General features: G+C 37.5%; 1 protein-coding gene across 2 annotated transcripts in view; it reads right to left on the bottom strand.

Moving 5' to 3' along the window:
* stk32a (serine/threonine kinase 32A) overlaps positions 1-21292 on the bottom strand; it is a 63271-nt gene that overhangs the window by 9046 nt on the left and 32933 nt on the right. The window contains exons 7-12 of one of the 2 annotated variants that reach the window (XM_086177284.1): positions 17724-17761; positions 13595-13684; positions 11752-11855; positions 5990-6106; positions 4276-4401; positions 2523-2651 (exon numbers count right to left, since the gene is read on the bottom strand). In XM_086177284.1, coding sequence (XP_086033410.1) covers positions 2523-2651; positions 4276-4401; positions 5990-6106; positions 11752-11855; positions 13595-13684; positions 17724-17761 — 604 coding nt within the window. The remainder of the gene's footprint in view (positions 1-2522; positions 2652-4275; positions 4402-5989; positions 6107-11751; positions 11856-13594; positions 13685-17723; positions 17762-21292) is intronic. The other variant, XM_086177285.1, reaches the window with a different exon arrangement.

Here is a 21292-nt window from a genome sequence, read left to right as displayed (position 1 = left end):
GGACAGAAGAGCTATTTGTCACACGTCCAGCTCTCGGGTTTCTACACTCGTGCATAAACGGTCTTCCTCGTCTTTTGCAGATAGTAATGTATTGTGTATAAACAAATATGTATATTTTATGGTAAAGAAAGCACTCTCATTGAAGAAAGCTACAGTTTCTTTCTTTCTTTATTGTTTTCATTTTCGCCTCTTCATAAAATTCATATTTGATTGCTTAGACCTGCATTCAATTTATTATTTCAGCCTGAATCATGGGTTATACTTGCTGGTATATTTTATTAGTTGTGTTTCTGCAAGATAGTTTTTGAGTTTTTAGGGTTTTCATCACAGAATGTGGTTTGAACAAACTCCTCTTTTCCCTTTCACTCTGTGTGCTCCAAATGTGCATTACTTTTTCCATGGATTGTAAATCATCGCTGATGACAGGGTTCTGTTTTATTGTTTGTGCTCCCCAACCTCCATTTCTACATGTGACAAGTCTCCACATTGCACGTTGTTTTCAATGGGATAAATTTAAGAGCATACTCGAATACTCAGATGAATTGCCAGAGACTCAGTAGTGTGGATTTTGCATTCGCAACAGGCATCTGACCTAGTAAATCACTGGACCTACAAAGGTGCTACTGAGATATTTGGCACGCTTACTAACCATTATGTGCTATAATAATACACAAACAATGTTAACATATATTCTTTTTCTGCTGTTAAATTGCTCAGTCAAAAAAGAAAGCAAGTTAGTGAGAACCATTACACAACAACATATGTTAACCAGGTGTATGTAGTTTTTTGGTGCAAGACTAAATGTAATGCAATTCCTGTTTATTGTTCTTTGTCTTTCTGAGGGTTAACCTTAGTTTTCCTTTAGATTTTCCTTTTTCATCTTCATTCAGTTATGTTCCTGGCAGGAGCTGCCTAAGAGAATATAACAACTCTGGACATTTCAAAAGACAGAACTTTTCAGAATTAATTTAGTGACTTTTATTCCATTGTATCTTCCCCCTGTTTGCACACTGCAGGCTCCCCTGTCTCCATACACATATAAATAAACAGGTTGCTATGGACATTTAATCAGAGTAAGAGTCTTTCTATTTATTGAATGGTCTGAGACATGACAAATGTTGTCTGGGTACACAGTGTGATATCACTGATATATGTGCACCGGGATATCTCTGCAAGCTGGTGTCATTACCAGTAGGACATGTCGCACTTCAGGCCAACTCTGACTTCTTTTGGCAAACAACTAAGACGCTTTAGATCCAGGCACCACAAACTGTATGACTTCCAGATTTCCAGTAGTTATTCTAATGTGTTAAAGGTGAAAAGAGAAATTACCAAACTGGTGACATTTTAGAAGACTGTTATACATGTTGTGTATGTGTATTCATGTGTTTGCTTGGTCTCTGAACCTTTACTATCCCATGAGTAAAATGCACCCATTATCAGACTGAAACATAAAGTCTATTACCATTGGGAACAAAAATATACAACTGTCTGATGACAGTCTATTTTTCTAAGGTACTTTATTTAAATATCTCCCCCCAAGGGCTGGAATACATACAACTGTGATATGGAATTGCAGAGTTCACAAAAAGAACGACCAAAAAATCTCGAGAAATTCAAAAATGAAATACAACCGGCAGTAATTCTTTAAAATGAGCAAAAGATGCCCTAAATGTCACCAAGAACGCCAATAAAATACATTTATCGGTATATTGTATAACAATGTGACATTTTAACACTTGAATCATCACACGTTTGCTCTGAAAAAATTTAAGGTGTATGATCGAAATATTTTTTTTACTCTCGTACTGAAAGAATTAAGAAAAACGTAAACAGGTCATTCACGCTCTTTCAATCACCACAGTATTTGAGTGTGTTTTTTTTTTTTGTGTGTGTGTGTGTGTGTGTGTGTGTGTGTTTGTGTAAGTATATTCCTCGTCTCACTTGACTGGCCGATGACATTAACCTTCATTGCTTGCCTTTCTTTTTTGTCTAAACACCCAGAGGACAACAGTTTATTTATGTGGACAGGTTGAAAGAGTCTAAAGAAAAAATTTTAAAAGGAGCAAGGTGATTGCATTTTTTCTTTCAAAGAGGCAGGCGTTTATTCTGAGGTAAGAGAACTGAGCTCTCAAAGGTTGTCCTTGAAGTTCTAAATATCGCCCAAGACACATTTAAAAGACAAACTAAAGACCAAAATGTCACCTCTAACTAGGCCAGGGAACACCTGGTAACTTTTTCTAATGAATGATGAGCATTGAGAATTAGAATCAGCCACTCTGAGCCCTTACTGGTAGGATATATTCAAATTGAGCTTAATTATATTTTTTCTTATTCTTAGTCTAATAATTATGCTCATGATGAAATAAAAAAAAAATCCTCTGAATGAACCTTTTCTCAAATGATATATTGGCTGATAGGATAACACCTCGCTTAAAGTTTCCAAAATTTTACTTTGTTACCACTCTCACCTTGAACAAACACTCTATTATGTAAGTTTAATTTGTGTCTTTAAGCTTTACCTGCGGAGACCCATCAGATCCCTGCTCCCTGGTCTTTCGAGCAAGCCTCTTCTTTTTCTTGTGAAGTGGTTTGGACTCCAGTATCATTTCCTCCAGCTCAAATGTAGGATCACAGTTTAGTCTCCGCCTCTGAAAAGCACCCGTGGTGCATGCATAAGAAAAAAAAAGAAGAAAAAAAGATTGGATTTTATATAGCCTCAATTTGATATAAACATTTGAATTCGTCACACCCTACATACCAGCAAGTCTTCTGGAAATATTATTCCAAAATTTATGGATGGTGTGATACTTTCACTGTGATTTTTTTTCCTTTGTACTTAAGATATAAACTAAAAACGATTATGCTTAATACGCTTAAAAACTATAATGCTTATTTGTATTGAATTTTTTTATATTTTATCAGTGGCTTTTCAATCTTTCTTGACTTTGAAAAACAAACAAATAAATAATGAAATTGCTTTTGGAAACTACATCACCTGAAATACATGATTTGTGTTGGCAAGGTGTTTTAGAACCTCTAATACAATCATCATTGAAGACTACAATTTCCATTAACATTCAAGAGTGCTAGAAAGGAAGGAGACAAAACACATGCAGTGAGTTCTCCCTTCATGGTCAAACATCATACCGTAATAACCTTTGGGAATTAAATAGGAGGGATCGGCCGATAATTAGAGACACTGCAAATTCCCCGTCAGACCTCCGCATTTTTATTCTGCTGCACCAGCCTCACCGCTGGAGACATCACCCACTCTACAGTCCCTATAGAATTTTGATTGAATTAGACTGTCATTATAATGAGTGACCAGTAATTTTGGCTTCCCTTCAGTCAATGAAAGAGTCACATTTTGCATTATCACTGTGCATGGTAGTAGAGCACAGAAGTGTCCTGATTCGATCGGTTGATGCTCTGGGTAAATCACTGTGTCATCCCCTGCATCCAGGCTGTTGGGCTCTGAGTCAGATAAACTATAAGATAAGGACAGAAATTGTGGCTGGCTGCACTTTGTGCACTGTCCAACCCTATACAATTACCAGGTTTGAAAGCGGGGGCCGGTACATCAGTGCAGCTTGTGTAACTGACATTGCAGACAGGGCACGGAAAATCAGCTTGACGTTCTATCGAATACCACTATTGCTTTTCAAACACAGTCTCTGAATGAATCATTGTAATGAATGCAATAAACGCACGTGGAGCTGCGGTAAAGTGTCCATGTGTGTGTGAATATGGTTGACTGCGTAATTGTGCACGTCTATCTCAATGCAGTTTGACTTATTCTGAATAGTAATCTGTATAGCAACAGCCTTTTAACACATTTGGTGAGAGATCCAGTTTCAGTCACCAGGGGGCGGTGTCTAAAGATTAACAGGAGGGGATAAACTGAGAAAGGGGATAATTATGGCGACACCTTTACCCTGCATTTTCCTGAGTGTCCATGCATTAAGTTTGCAGGAGAAACACAGGAGGCTGTGTGAAAGAACAATTTATTTATTTCAATATCCAGGTCGCGCTTCAAGTTTGAATTATAGCCTACACATGTGGAATACTCATCATGTGGTATATCCTGTCTCCCACAAGTGCTGCTTATTTTGTTTATGTAACACTGGATGGTGTGGTGGATTAGATACAGTGTAATGGTGGGGATTAGAGATAAAATATAATAGGTCAGTGTCTGAAACGCATACCAGTCTGCTCAGATGTTTGTATTTGTTTCTATTCAGAGGTAGTGTTGAATTTATCTCTTTTACTCACATTAGGAATAAACCCTGGTGGAAGCTGCTTGCTGAGCACAGCATCCCAGTTGACTTCTGACATGTAGTCCAGATCCTGCAGCTCTGCCAGACAGGAAATGCGCTTCTGGACATCTATGCAAAGCAGCTAAAGGGGAAAAAAAGAGAGTAAGAGTAAAAACACTTGAGCTTGGATGAAAGTTGCAGGCCATACATGGACAGGATCTGCCGATAAACTATGTTTTTTGGGAATGAGGATCAACTTATGGAAAAGTTATGACTGCTTGATATTTTTACAAGAGAGAAAGAAAGAAAGAAAGAAAGAAAAGAGGACACATTGAAAATATTTCAAAATATGAATGATAGCAGATAAATATAGTGTGCAAGAACCAATATCATCTTTTATACCACTGTCATTCACTCTCATGCCCTTACACTGTCTCTGTCTCTCTCTGTCTCTCTCTCTCTCTCTCTCTCTCTCTCACACACACGCCCAAAAATATACACATGCTTTTACACCCTCATACACACACATTTACACAAGTGCCCAGAATACCAATCAGATACACAGAGTCTGAGCACGAAGCAATGCAACAGTTTGACTGCAGTGGATTACTGCCAAAACTGAACCCAAATACTCCAGCAACAGTCCAGTGTAAGAATTGGTAGAGGTGTAATCACCAAAGAAAGAATAGATTTGTGAAAGTTAATTTAGATTTGACAAAACAAAAACAAAACAAAACAAAGCAAAACAAAACAAAACAAAACAAAACAAAACAAAACAAAACAAAACAAAACAAAACAAAACAAAACAAAACAAAACAAAACAAAACAAAACAAAACAAAACAAAACAAAACAAAACAAAACAAAACAAAACAAAACAAAACAAAACAAAACGTGATGCAAAGAAATCGCCTGCATATTGTAGGAATAATAAGAAGTTTTAAATTCTCTACTATTTGTGTGATCCTTTTGACCTTGTGCTTTAAGTGGTACTAATGTGGCGGACTCTTGAGGTGTTTCTCACCCAACAGTACTGATAACTGGGTGGCGTGGTTTGCGTCCCTGATGTTTGGTTGTATAATATTTTGGTTCAGGAGTTGAGGAATAAAGTTTAAACTCTCCTCTGTCTCCGTTATCCTGCCTCATCCTGCCACCCTAAGATCGCTGCCTTTGACGGCCCTTGAAAGTTCCTTTTCTAAAACACTGATTCTGTGAAGAACTACAATTAGTCTTTTAATGGGAGGCGTCACCAAGTATTCATCATGCTTTTTATTAGAATTGACTTAAAGAGACATAAAGGTGACAGGTTAAAACATGATCCGACAGTGATTAATAATCTGTGAGAAGAAACTCCAAGGATATGCAAAATTCTCTGCTAAAAGCAATTTCTTGTTATAAAACTAGAACAAAAGTAAACATGCCAGTGAAATTGCACAGGGTAAAATTGATTGGCTGCAACATTCTAGCAGTCTGAAGGACACATATTTATTTTAAGAGTATTTTTCAAAATGTTGGTATGCTCAAATAGTCTTTATACTATTGTGCACTGAGGATGCCACGTTCAACATGCAATGGCATTAATCAAACATAGTATTTGCCAGTGAGCAAAAATTAATACGGAAGAGCAATATTAATTATCTGTGTTGAACTTTAAGCGTGACCCATACATTGCAACCCTCCAATTTTTCTCAGTCACTCAGTGCTGGTTTATCAAGTGTAAACTCTATTATACCTTTCTTAGAAGAGACTTCATCTCCAAAGACCATGCTGCAGGATAGCTTGGATGGACCTTGTGAAAGGTCTGAAGGATCTCATTGGTTGGGGTACTTGATCGCATCACGTATGGCCTCTGAAACAAGATGTACTGATTATAACAAGGATCAATAATTCCACTGACAAATATCCATGAGCTTGTACAATTTTTCGACCCGTATGTGATAGATTCGTGTCTCACATGCAGGAAGTTCCGACTATCTGTTGACCATCAAAAGTGCTGATTTATTAGAAAAGCATTGCAAAACAAGGCCCACTATTGCTAAAAATTTGCAAGAAATTATTCACAAAGATTTTATTTGACCACCAGTAAAAGACAGAAAGGAAAAGAGCTCCAGCTTTGCCCAATACACATCTGTCCATTTTAACAGAATATAAAAGTAGGAATCAATAATTTGACATTAACAGACTCAGTATGATCAAATAACTCATGGCATCGAGTCACAGGGAAGACATTGTTTTTTTATATTCAATAACCACTTTAAAGCTATTGCTGTTGAGGTTGGAAACATCCCTTAAACTTTAGAGTTCCCAAAGGAAATTTCACTGAATTCCTATTCAATCCCACTGTCATATTTTCTCCAATGAAGATAATAATTTGGCCATCAAAGTCTATGAAGCCCATATTTAAAGTGTGAAGGAAAACATTACAGACTGTATAAAACCTTGCATTGAGAAATTTCAGAGGGCAGAATTTATCGTTTCAGAAATTTATGTCAATGAATTTGATTGTAAATTCTTTTTTTTCGGCCTCACCCACAAGCACAAAGCAAACCGTATCCTGTTTAAACAGGCAACCATTTTGACTAATCTCCATTGCTCCTAGGATCTGACGAACCGATCTTATTTGATCCTCCTCTAATTTGCTGTGATTGGCTAAAAGACCATTGCAAGAGCAGAAATGAACTCTGTGGATGCAGAGAAACCTGTATGTGTTTCGCATTGAAGCTGAATAGTTTAGAACTGTGACAAATTGGGTTAGTGCTGAGAAATCTGCATTTAACCAGAAGCCTGGGAAGCAGTTAGGGGTTTAGAACCTTGCTTGGTAGCGCTTGGGGGGGGGGATTGGAAATTGAACAAACGCTTGTACCAACTTTGCCACGATCATCCCTATTTCATTACATACAATGTCAATCCTTCCATATTGACTAGCAGTGAGCTAACCATGAAAGTCAACATTCTATAATTAGGCAACCAACCTCAATCATTTGAAGTGAGAGCGTTAATGTCTCAAAAGAAAACAGAGATAACAGAGAATTAAAACAAAACATTCCCATTTATCCAATACAGTGAATGAAATAATGATGAAATAGAAATTAATCAAGATCTTTGGTGAGCGTCTGTAACTTCCTGGGGTTGTATATTACTCATGCATATAGTGTTATTTTATAGTGCTTCTTTTTGATTTATTTACTTTATTCTTGTCATTGCTATTGTCACTCAGTTTATGTTGTTTAGTTCTGGTTATCTATTTTTCACCCTTTTTTTTCCCCATTCTGTTGTCCATTCTAATCCTTGATGTTGTTGTTGTTGTTGTTCTCTCTGCTGTCTATTTATTTGTGGATGTTGTTGCTATTTTCTAATTGTCCTGTAATTGTCTCTCTATTTATATTCAGATCTTCAGATCTTATTCTATCTTATCATATCTTATCTTAACATTTTAGCTGTTGTTGTTTTCATATGTATCATAGTTATAGCGTCAAGAGGTATTGCCCACCAGTATTCCTACTACATTGTTCTCTCCTCCACTGTCATGTTGTCAGCACAGATAAAGTAAGTCACTGAGGCTTTTGTAGTCATAATATTTTGTATCTGAAAGTTTGGAGTTCCCTATGAATAGTACAGGACCATTCAAATTTCTATCCCATGAATCCGCCTTTGCAGATTTTGGGTAACAGGCTTAAAAAGGATGACAAAATTTTATCTGAAAAATGGGATCTAAACCACCATTATTAACACCGCACATACAATATGTAACAGACTGGCTGCTTTACTCTGTTATCTTTTGGTACTCTATTATGCTAATCATGGATGATTCATTGTATTATCATGGTCATGATGATGGCAATTATTATTATCAATTATTTTTATTGTTATTGTTGTTATTATTTCTCTCCACCTATTGGTGACAAATAAGGACACTTTAAATCCACGTAATAAACAATCTATTGTATTGTGCCTAACACTGAATGCAGAAAAGATACGAGTGGGTTGGTGTGATTTTCCTTTGGTGCATTAACAAAAGTATGTATGTTACCACAGACTACACAGAGCCCACAGCTTAAGTCTTCAAGTGTATCTGCTATTAATGGGTGGAATTTGAACATACCAAAAATTTGGACATTTTATCACCAATGACAGAGAAATCTCTCAGCGGCTAACCGGACATGGTTTAAGACGAAAAATGTGATTTTTATCTTTCAACAGCATCTTCATCTATTCATGTCTTAATATCTATATTTAGAAACACTGGATGAAACAATTTTTCCCACACAGTGTTTGTAAAACACTTAATAGGGTCTTTTTTCCCCATTTGAAATACAAATTATTGTTTATTATGGTAGCAGTTTATTCATTTGATGCAATGTCCACCAGTAAAAAATACCATTAGGATTATTGTATATATATATATATATATATATATATATATATAGCACACCGTACACCGTAGAGTAAAGCAGCCAGTCTGTTACATATTGTATGTACCGTACAGCACACCGTACCAGTGTCTCACAGTTAGCATACATGTCCTGCACCAGTCTAACATACCACTCCAGACTTCCTCATACAATACTAGAGCTCCTCTCTTGGCACCCTGTCATATGCTTTTTGGAGGTCTACAAAAACGCAATGCAACTCCCTCTGACCTTCTCTGTACTTTTCTATTAGCATTCTCAACGCAAATACTGCATCTGTAGTACTCTTCCAAGGCATGAAGCCATACTGCTGTTCACAAATGCTGACTTCTGCTCTCTGTCTAGTTTCCACTACTCTTTCCCATAACTTCATTGTATTACATTACATTACATTACATTACATTGCATTTGGCAGACGCTTTTATCCAAAGCGACTTACAATAGAATGTTGCCATTGTATGGCTCATCAACTTTATCCCTCTATAGTTGCCACAATTCTGCACATCCCCTTTATACTTAAAAATAGGCACCATCACACTTTGTCTCCATTCTCCATTCAGATTATATAGTCAAATTACCCTTAACTAAGTTTCACGTTATCAATCTCTAAAGATGCTTCATGTCTTTATTTCATTTTTTTCATACTTTTTATCTTCTTCTTCTTCTTCTTCTTCTTCTTTCGGCTTTTCCCGTTAGGCGTCGCCACAGCGAGTCAACTTTCTCCATCTAACCCTATTCTCTGTATCTTCCTCTCTCACACCAACTACCTTCATATCCTCTCTCACTACATCCATAAATCTTCTCTTTGGTCTTCCTCGAGATCTCTTGCCTGGCAGCTCCAATTCCAGCATCCGTCTACCAATATATTCACTATATCTTCTCTGTACATGACCGAACCATCTCAGTCTGGCTTCTCTGACCTTCTCTCCAAAACATCGAACATGTGCCGTCCCTCTGATAGACTCATTCCTGATCCTATCCATCCTGGTCACTCCCAAAGAGAACCTCAACATCTTCATCTCTGCAACCTCTAGTTCCGCCTGCTGTCTTTTGGTCATTGTAACTGTTTCAAGGCCATACATCATCGCTGGTCTCACCACTGTCTTGTACACCTTTCCTTTTATTCTGGCCGATAGTCTTCTATCACATAGTACCCCTGACACTTTTCTCCACCCATTCCAACCTGCTTGGACCCGTCTCTTCACCTCTTTTCCGCACTCTCCGTTGCTCTGGACTGTTGACCCTAAGTACCTGAAATCCTCCAGCTTCATGATCTCCACTCCCTGTAGCCTCACCGCGCCACCCGAGTTCCTCTCGTTCACACACATATATTCTGTCTTGCTGCGACTAACTTTCATTCCTCTCCTTTCCAGAGCATACCTCCACCTCTCTAGATTTTCCTCTACCTGTTGTCTGCTCTCACTACAGATCACAATGTCATCTGCAAACATCATGGTCCATGGGGATTCCTGTCTAACCTCATCTGACAGCCTATCCATCACCATTGCGAACAAGAAGGGGCTCAGAGCTGATCCCTGATGGAGTCCCACCTCCACCTTGAACTTCTCTGTTACCCCTACAGCACACCGTACCAGTGTCTCACAGCTAGCATACATGTCCTGCACCAGTCTAACATACTTCTCTGCCACTCCAGACTTCCTCATACAATACCAGAGCTCCTCTCTTGGCACCCTGTCATATGCTTTTTCTAGGTCTACAAAAACGCAATGTAACTCCCTCTGGCCTTCTCTGTACTTTACTTTTTATCAATATTATTAATAATATTGCATTAACTTTATAGGTATCATATAATTATGACTAAAGCAGTAATAATAGTGACAATGAAATTGTAAAGACAATGAATCATCATTTGATGAACATAAACAATATTGTCAGGTGAGGATCTGTACTTTCTGGTCTACTAGCCACACTGGTCAACTACCATTACAGTTCAGCTTTGTGGACATTGTTTTATGGCGGTTGGTATTCTATAAGTGCATCACTGCCATGTGCAAGATCTCCATATTGAAAATTAAGGTTAAAAGAACTGACTCTTTGTGCCTGACAGTGTTTTTCTGGCCAATCCGAGAGCAGTAAGACCCTTGTCAGACCAATTCCTGAAAGGCGTGTTTTCTTAGTGACTTCAGATTTTCTAAGATTGCAAAGCTCCATTTGCATTCCTTCCTCACAAACCAAATATTGCTTTATAATAGCACATCATACAATAAAATCATAGGTTTTCACAAATTTACCATGTCATGGTATGAATTGTTTCCAAATAAAAGCAGGAGAAGTTTTAGCCAAATGACAAGGATTGCAGAGGAATGAAGTGGGTTGAAATTCTTTACCAGTGTGAAGAAGCATTTCATACAGCTTTGAGGTCAAACACAGGGCAAAACATCTTAGTAGGGGCTAAGAAAACTTGAGGAGGTATTAAAATAAACTCTGCACAGCTCTGAGGGATCAGAACAGGGGATGCATTTTAAAATGCATCCCTTAAAATGCATGTTAGAAAAATATTTATAAGTAAGCGGATTTCATGTTTTATGAAGGTAGGGAAAACTTGAAAGTAGAAAGGAACTCAAGGGGAAAGGTTGAGAAATAATTTGAAAAATATTGTTTGTTTTCAGCGACAAAGCTCTTTGTTGTTGCAAAATTAGATTATAATAGCTCTTTATTTATCATCTTGACATGTGAAAGGAATTTCTACAGTGTTGTTCTCAGTAAACAAACTGCTGTTTGGTCCTCCATTTATTTCCATGAAATTATAATTCAGTTCTATGAGACAGGACTTGCAAAACAATTGTTGAAATATATTTTAGATAATCTATTTAAATGCCTTGGCTCTCAATACATTTCAGGTAATACATAACTTTCATGACAGCCATTCAGGCCATTTTTAAACATCATTGCCATCAAGTCACAGCAGCAATCTAGGCTGTGTGATTAAATTTACATTGGTTTGGTTGAACAGGGTAAAGGAGAAGTTTTTCTCCTGACAAGGCTTTTTTGGTGTCACACTGCATTAACCAGGGAGTGTCTAAAAACAATGAGATGTGGACAATGTGAAGGTGTTCTCTCTTACCTGTCCTCTTACTAGCTCATAGGCTGTGATGCCCAGCGACCACCAGTCAACCGAGAAGGAGTAGCCAGGGTGAGACCCCTCAAAGACCTGAAAAAGCTCGGGAGCTGCGATACAATATAATACAAAAAGTTAATGTCATTTAATAAGAAACACATATATCAATTTGGAGAACTTTATTACAAAGAATTTATGTTTCTCAACTTACTCAGCAATTTATCTCATCATTACTTATTGTGTATTTTTTTACACAATTTACATATGTGTAACTGATTCTAGCTTCCTTTAGGTGGCTTGCATGGAATTAATAGTGGACAGCAACAAATTAAAGTATTTTACCCTGAACCTCAAAGTGAAAAAGGGAAAGAGCTAACTATCACATAATTGCATGTCATGTCATATCATGTGTAAAGGTTTCTCTTGTGACATTTTGTGACCTGGCAAATTCAGGAAAAAAGGAGACAGACTAAAACTGAAAACAGGTGTAAATGCAATGCAACAGCAGGAGCAGGAGCAGAGGCATTATTTTTTTACAATGATGCCAGTAAAAAGACCAATTGCCAAGGATCAAAATAAGTCAAAGTTTACAAAAGAGTAAAAAATAAAAGTGTAAACTGGTGAGCACCATTTAAGTGAAAACACTTGTCCGAGAAATTTTCATTATCCTGTTATTTATCCTGTTCACTTAAAATATCCAAATAATAGTCAATGATGTAAAGAGATCTTCAAATTTTCACTGGGTTTTTAAAAGGGTGTCCTGTAATATAATTTGTAATATAATTTTAAGTGCATGAGATGCTACAATAGCAAATGTGTGTTTTTGACAAATGTGTTTTTCTTTTCACTTTTTTGAACACCATTGCGATCATAAAATAACGATTTGTTTACGGGAATGATTTGCATTGACAGGCACACAGTGGTGCAGTGTTTAATGCTTCAGCCAGACACCTGAAGGGCCCTTGTTCTATTGTGACAGGGGGTCATTCTATGTGGAGTTTGCATGTTCTCCCCATGTCTGCATGGCTTTCCTCCAGGTTCTCAAGTTTCTTCCCAAAATCCAAAAACAGCTGAAAGTTCAATGGCGACCCTAAATTGCCCAGAAATGTGAATGAGAAAGCGAATGATTGTTTGGCCCTGTGATTGACAGGCGACTGCTTCAGGGTGTACCCTGCCAATGACAGCTAGGATAGGCTCCAGTCCCTCCTGCAACCCTGACTGCAGGAGAATTGGTATAGATAATGAATGAATGAATTGCATTTACATTATATTTCCCTTGTAGCAAGAAGGCAAACACTCACCATTCAGCCTTTTCTTTCATTATAATCAAGATTTTTAAGACCGCACTGCAACATCAGGAACGTCTAAGATTTTATGTGGTTGGTATGGGTTTGCCAATGTGCCACTTAGTACTGGCATGGCATTTGGCAGGCTTCATAGAGTTATACAGGTGCGCACATTTTAATGCACTTCCTCGTCAGGCACATTCCTCCCGATATATAGTTTTCACTGTCTAAATCCACATCCCTCTGCATATTGTGGCTCACTATTATATTAATGAGTCTAACTGGGGCGTAGGAGTGGGTTGGGATGTGTGTGTTTGTGTGTTCTTACAGTGCTGACACATTATGCCCTTTCTTAGACCACAGATTCTTTTTGTTTAGTGTCATGCTTTGGACTCATACCTTATATTGAAAGTTATAATAGTAATAGACTGCAAAGCCCCCACACACTCAACACAAAAGAAAGAGAGAAGCACACTATCTGATTTTTTTTATCAGGATCTCATATCTCATTTAGATGTAAATTCACAAATGAATTATTGCAGAGGTCAAAACTGCGTACATACCCATGTATGGCTTGGTTCCTGCGATTGACGTCGCTTTCAGGTCTTCTTTTACTATGGCTGCAATGTTAAAGTCCGTCAGATGAACATGCCCTGCAGAACAAACTGATTATATTTTTTGAAGCGATATGTAAATCTACAAAATTTCCCTTGAACAGCGTGATAAATCTTCATGCAAGGTGCAGCAGTGATTCCTTTTCATTTTCCTCCTTAAAGGTCAAACTCTTGATATGATATTATTTTTAAGGACGATATATAGCCAAGAAGCAGACTTCCTTGTATGCTGAAATTTAATTCTTCGCATTGTAACCTGATAGCAAAATGTCTTCTCCTTAACAATAGTGATTTTGATTTATTAAATGTTGCATGCAGCATGCACAGCATGCCCAGTGTGCAAAGCGTTTTGCCGCATTGTTATTATTCAGTTGGCTGAATGTCCTTGGTAGCCCTTTGCATGCAGATAACCACCCCTTCCTCCAAAGGACATTGGACCACGGTAAAGATGTTCTGCTTGGCCATGCATGGCTTTGACACATATAAAATTAAGAAAAAAAGAAAAAGACTATTTCTTTGCACACCAAAGTAATAAGAAGGCAGGCAGGAGCTGGCTTCTTAGAGAGTACATTTTCTCAAATACATTGGGACTTGGAGATAAGAGACCTGTACAGTTATGATGGATAGTCTATCATCTCCACCATTACAGTTTTTAATACTGTAATTTTAGAATATTTTGCTTCAGTGTATTATCTTCATATGTCTTATCACTCCTGACTGAAACTATGGAGGCTTCAAATTCATTTTTTTGCAACTCAACACATGCCCTGAACCTAGTAGAATATATTTCTCCAATTTTGCTAACTCTCAGGAAATAAATGTTAGAATAAGCCCAATAAGAGTTTTAATAGCGTTTGAATTGTATGACTGTTTTCCTGAATTTGAATTTTTTATCATATTCTACTGTCCTCTGTATGTTTTCAACAAAATGGTACAGAATACATTCCATATATCATGTGTTTTAATTCTAGGTTTTATAATATCTGTAATAGGATCATTGTGTATTTTCTTGGAATATTAAGGGAGTTCCTGATTAAATAAAAGTCCAATAAACAATATATGCTGAAATAATGTTTAAAGCTGTGTCATGTTGGATGATTTAAAAAGGTGCCATATGGACTGAAATGCTACTTCAGGCATTAACCAGAGCCCTCGATAAGACTGAAGGCTTTCATGTTTAATAATGTCTTTAGCTTTTTGCTATTACCTCTCTCCAATCTTCCCTGTCCTCACCTCACTTGGCTTATAGAGACATTTTAGAAAATAGCTTGGCTGAACTTGGCTTTAGGAACAAACAGCCATTATCAGCCACTGTTTTGGCCAACTTGCACCTTAAATTCTAGAAGGATTTAACCGAGCCTATCATAACTGATGGTTCACTGCCGTGACCATCTTTGACCGATTATGCACACTGAGGTTGTCCTGCCTATTATTCAAATAGTTTTTGTCAAAATTATTGAGTTGAAAATTGTCTGGTCCACAAACATACATGCCAGCTATGCTTTAACTATCCAAAGTAGAACAAATAACAATTTTTTATAAAGATTACAACATATTTATAACCTAATAAATCACTTAAAAATCAGAGTTATACACATTTCCATGAAATGCTTATAGCTGGTGACTCCGGAAGGGATCTGTGGGTGAAATAAAATGGAAAGGAATAGAGTGGGAAATACTACATTTTGCAGTTTTCTTTTTTAAGTTTGAAGCAAAGTTGTTCGTCTGTGATAATATCTGGAAGCTCTGGAAATAAATACCTTTTAAATGGAAACTAAACGAAACGAGAATTATTTGCAAGATCTCAGAATGTAGCTCTTTTGCATTCCACAGTAAAAGTGTTTCTAAATGTCACCCTTCCAGTGGTGCCACCAGCACCCAAGACATCCTTTGTCCCAAAAACCAACAATGAGTTCTGCAATTTATCATTTTAGCTACAAAATAAGTTATTACATTAAAAACAAAAAAAAAAAAAAAAAAAATGAGCTGGACTGATACTTATCATAACATTAATCTCCTGCTGCAGAGCTAATCCCAAAAGAAAACTGGAACATGATTTTTAGTATCAGGTTGTATTCAGTCAGTGCAGTTATCATGCAATTTTAGCTTTTACATTGGCTATCCCAATAGTATAAAAAAAAAGTTTCTCAGTCATGTATTGATACAGACTTTGCAGTATATTACAAATATCCCTGTGTAAATACAAATTACTTAACACTTCTCAGCTCATAAATAGTATTAATTAAAAAAATCGCAGAGGACAATATATGGGCTGCATTATTTGGGTCCTGTTTGTGAAGTTGTGACATTTTTGCAACCCTAATCCACATAAATTTGTCCGAAATAAAGATCTGGAACATCCTGTAATAACCTTGTACAGTTCAACATCATGGTAACACCAGCTTCAGGAAGGACCATTAAAAAAAAGCCCTTTCAAACTGATTATATGAAAACTCAACATTGTAATTCCCATTAGGATTTATTTGATTGCTGTTGTATAGCAGTCCTTTATCTAGATGTACCCAATACATTGGAAAATAATTAAATCAGCAGTCAGATGGAAGATGGATAGAAGTTATGAATTCCACTATTCTGCAAGTCCCATTAATGCCCCTTCTCACTGCTTTTTTTTCAACGCTGCTCTAGAATCTTGGAAATGGAAATCTTCTATAGTGAAGGAGCACTCTAATCCCTAAAGACAGTCATTGTCGGTTCCATTAGCTGGCATGTGAATTGTCTTAATGCCTTTTGAATTGAAATTTACTGATTCTACCATGCCAATAACTGTACCTAGTTTCACTGATGAAGAAATATTGTATACCACCACAAAGTATCCCAGAAAAGCCGATGAGGAATGGGTGCACTCTGATGCCTCTTCTGGCCCTTGTCATGTTACTAGTCTACTCTTTGCTTCTGCAGAACATCTATATGTTGCAGAGAAAAGAGTATAGATCTCCCCTGGAGTTTTTATTTGCATCCTGGGGCTACATGGTTTAACATCATACATGCATGCGTAAATTGTTTTTATATATTTCACACACATGCAAAAACTTCCTGAGATAACATTGTTTGCAGAAGCACACAGTGCATGAATTGTTAAAGTATAGCTCTGAAGTCAAAAATAAAATGACTGAATGAGGAGGATTAAATATTTAAATGGACACGGAGCAGAACAGCACACAGATGGACAAAAACGCACACATACACAGAGATAGATAAACCATAAGTCAATTTGTCGAGATGTGGTTGCTTATTTTTTTACCCTCCCTCAGTCGTTGCTCTTACTTTGTCTGCTCAGTTTAATTTTTTTTAAATGTCCCTCCTTTCTTTGTGGTTTTCCCTTTTTTCCCCTCTGGCCTCTTTCTTCTTGCCTGTTGCGAGACAGTGCTTGCGGCAGACTACTGCCATCCGACATTTCACATGCCCTTTTGAATGCTGGCAGTGTGTGTGTATGTGTGTGTGTGTGTCTGCAAGCGCATGTGCATGCGTGTGTGTTTGCGTGTGAATATGTGTATGCGCAAGTATGTACCACAGATGATAACAAAATATGTGTCCGTACCTGCACAGTATCATCATGTTTATACAACTAAACTAGCACATTGCTACAAAATTAAAGTTGAATATGTCTCTTGATTAATTAATTGTTTATAGTCTTCCCTGTCATTTTTATGCATACTTCACCCTCACTCAAAGACACGTAACTCACATTGCTTTTTTATCCTTTTTTCTTAACCAATGCCTATACATGTGCAGGAGATAAAAGTGGCAATAGGAAATAAACTGCAACCCTGCACTCTTTAGGCAACCTAAAATACATTAATATAGATGAGTATCTTTCTTCTTTATGCTGCAGGATCTATTAGGGCAATGGATTTGAACCCTGTCTCGACAACCCCTTTGATCTGTGCAGGAGTTATCCCAGAAGGTGCAGGTTCACTTGAATCCCAAGAAGCCGTGACTTCGTGAATATTGCACACAGAGTTGAGGTAGGATACAGCATGAGTCAAGTCAGTTGCCAGAAAGGTGCAGTATAACAATGTAAAAAGTAATTACAGCTGCAGCATAAAATTGACCTTACCGTGTTCGTCCAGTAGTATGTTGTCGGGTTTGATGTCTCTGTAAGTAAATACAAACAAACAGCAGTGGGATTAGCATGTGCTTGAACACAGTGTGTGTGGGGGGGGAGGGGGGGCGGTAAATAATAATGATAAAAATTAATAATGATTTATCCATTATTAATCACCGTGGGGAAATTAATTTCAATAAATGAACCCATCATGGATGAACCATGAGCGGTAGGCTGCCATCGACCAGCGCCAGGGGAGCAGTTAGGGGTTCAGTGTCTTGCTAAATAACACTTTTGACACACTAGGAGGAGCCAGTAATCGAACCAGGAATGTTTGGTTCCTAAGACGATTGCTCTACTTCCTGAAGCACGCCGCCCCCAAAACATGAAGGTATTTGCATGTCATTTAAAATATAGGGTAGATTTATAATTGTAATCCAAATTCCACATTTGCTAAAAAAATAAAAAAAAAGACCTTCATAGCTAGTCTTCAAATGATAAGAATTAGATGACTCCACTGAATATTCATTACCGGTACATATTCCTCACTCTACCTATCATTCTTATCAAAACAATTCCTTCGAAAGAAAGCTCAAAATTAAAAATGGAGCGTGTCAAATGCAAAAGGTGTCACTGGCAGAATCTTGCAGATGTGCAGTTTGGTCGGTAGATACCAGGTTTGTGACAAAAACAAATGAATATTAAATCAATGCGAGGGGGGGCGACAGCAGGTTAAGCTGTGGGAGAAGCAGAGACACCTGAGAGGAGGAACAGGTGTAGATTGACTCTTTCCAAGGTCAAGTCTGCTGTGCTCCTCCTCTGCATTCTCTGCTTTATTATGCTTAAATGAAAATATTTCTTTTTCCCCTCCTGGCACCCATTTTTCACTTCCTTTATCTGTCGTAGGGACTGTCAGCCAACTTTTATAGCGTATACATCTCTTACAGTTAAGACTATGATAATGTTTTCATTTTTGAAAATGGCTTCTTCAGCTGAGCTCTGCCTTTTTTTGTTTACCTATCAGTTTAGTCTGCTTGGTTTTGCCCATATTCTTCTGAGCCATTCTGGAAGATCCCTCTTGACTGCTGACTCCTGCATTTGTTTCCAGCTGGCTCTACTCTCTGTGACATTTTCAATGTCACTCAGACCTCCAAACAATATTTGCCCACGTTTTCTTTATGCAACTTTTTACTATCTGTCAAATTGTGTAACCAAACCCACTCTAAAAATATAGATTACACATATTGTGTTCTGCTGTTTTTTTTTTTTTGGTGGGGGGGTTGCTGATGTGGCAGAATCAGCCTGTATTCATGCGCTTGCCTCTCTGGTTCTTTGCCATATTGAGCTCTGAAGGTCCAGTCCGGGGGTTGAGAAAGGTCGAGCATGTAACCCTTAATTAGCTGACATTTGCCTCAAACGCTGGCCGTGGGGGAGAGAGGAGGGCGGCGTGTCTCGCTTAGACACTTGGCTAGAAAAAGGAAGTTACTTTTATTGCTAATGTCATGGGACAGGGATGGGCTGTGTCAGCTAGATCAAGAGATAAAGTGAAACCAGCAAAGCTAACTAAGGGGTAAACACTAAATATGACAGCATGTTCAGGGGTTGATATTTGTGATGATGACGTTCAAAGACGAAACTCTGCAGACCTCAATATTCACTGCTCAGTTAAAGTTTCACTCCTTAGCTCTGTTATAGAAGAGGCAATATTGTTCTAAGTCTCACGGTGAAAAATATAATGTTTGATTTTTCATCCATGCACTTTTATGTTCATCAGATACTTATTTGAAATATGTTAAACAAGATTAAAACGTGTGTTTGGTATTACTGAATCCCATCTGGAGGGTATGGCGGACGCCTCTGGAGTCCTCAGTAAAGAATGCCTCTCAGTAAAGATGCATTTTTTTACCTGTGTAGTTATTGTATCTGTTCGTGTTACTATCATGAACGTGATGAGTGACATTCCCCTCAAATATATCTAGTTTACCTCTTTCAGAGCCGGATCATATGTGGTGTGAATTGTTTCGAGTCCATAAGCCAAAGTAGGGTTGTGTTTTCCCTTTTTATTTCTTCTTTTGAGACGTCTTACCTTATCAACTTAATCGTCTTCACTTCTTACAGTCAACCACAACACTATGTATCATATAAGAGTACAAAAAGTCTAAACACAACAGCTGAAAACTCTTGCAACCAAAGGGATTGTATTTTTGATGCTGAATAAATAAACCAAATTTAGACACAACGATAACTGCTTTAAATCTTTAACCTAGGCATAAGGACAGGTAATAAAGCAATGTGCAAGTCTAGAATAAATGTGGTTGAGTGAGGGGAAAATTAAAATTATCAAAATTTAACTGAGCCTGCAAATTTTTTTCATAAGCAGAAAAAAAGTTTTTTATATATGGTGCTTCCTCCTGACAGCAAGACGGTTCCTGGTTTGAGTCCGACAGGGGACCTTTGAGTGTGAAGTTTGCCTGTTCACCCCATTCCTTCATGGGCGGACCTTGCGGTCCAAAAAAAAAAAAAAAAGAAGTTTCATTCAGATTCATTGAAGACGCTAAATTGCCAAGAGTGTGAATGAGATATGAATCTCATTCACACTCTTTGTCATTGACAACAAGTTGACGGTGAACGATATAAATCATGAATAAATTAATATAAGCAATAAAACACAGGTAATTTAGTGAAGTGGTAAAGAAAAGATCACCATGTTAAGAAAAACAATGAATTATTCAAAGCACATGGAAAAGATGAAAGAGTTCATTTTGATCGCCTAAATAGACTCTAGCCTTGTGGGCGTATAAGTTTTGCAGAAATAATAAATTATTTCTAAGCTGGAGAGTTAAATTGCTAATGGTAGGAAATCAAAGCTCATCTCTTTATGTTGCATTCATATTGCATGAGGCGGATTCTTTATTTTGTCATATAAGCTGAAGAGTCTCAAAAAAACAAGGAACAACAAGAGTGCTAATATATCTAAATATAGTTTTAGGATTCTGGACCTTCAGGATTCATTTATTATGTTAACACCCAAATTGTTTCCTGTATATAAATAAAAAAAAAAACAGTCTCATATTTAACAACTACATTTTTATAAAAATAAAGGACAATATTCATGACATGAAAATCCAAGAGAAATAGAGGAGCCTATCTCAGCTGTCATTGGCCGAGAGGCGGGGTTTTCCCAGACACCGGAAAACATAAACACTGTTGTAATCAAACCAAGGACCTTCTTGTTGCAAAGCAGAAACACTAACCATTGTGCCAGATGCTGCCCCATGTGATGATGAAATTCTGGTAATCTGCAGGAAAGGGGTTACATAGAAGCTCTCCAGCAGATATTATGATGTAAAACTGTATAAAAGACTTGCAGCCTGAATGATCGGGAGGGAATCTAGTCTAGAGTTGAAGGATAGTAAAGGGCAACTGGAAATTGAATAATTTGTGGTTAGGAGTAAATTTAGGGGGTTAACCAGGCTACTATTTATTGAATGAGAGATAAAGAGCTGCATGAATAAATTTCGCTATCCAGTGCAACAGGGATAAATAGAGAAAATAGAGTGCACAGCCTTTGTGATATCTAT

The sequence above is a fragment of the Fistularia commersonii genome, chromosome 29, assembly GCF_037954325.1.
Source record: "Fistularia commersonii isolate RoL2024-O1a breed Wild chromosome 29, RoL_Fcom_v1.0, whole genome shotgun sequence".
Lineage (NCBI taxonomy): Eukaryota > Metazoa > Chordata > Actinopteri > Syngnathiformes > Fistulariidae > Fistularia > Fistularia commersonii.
Note: the sequence above shows the minus strand (reverse complement) of the source record. Positions and strands in the feature narration are given on the sequence as shown.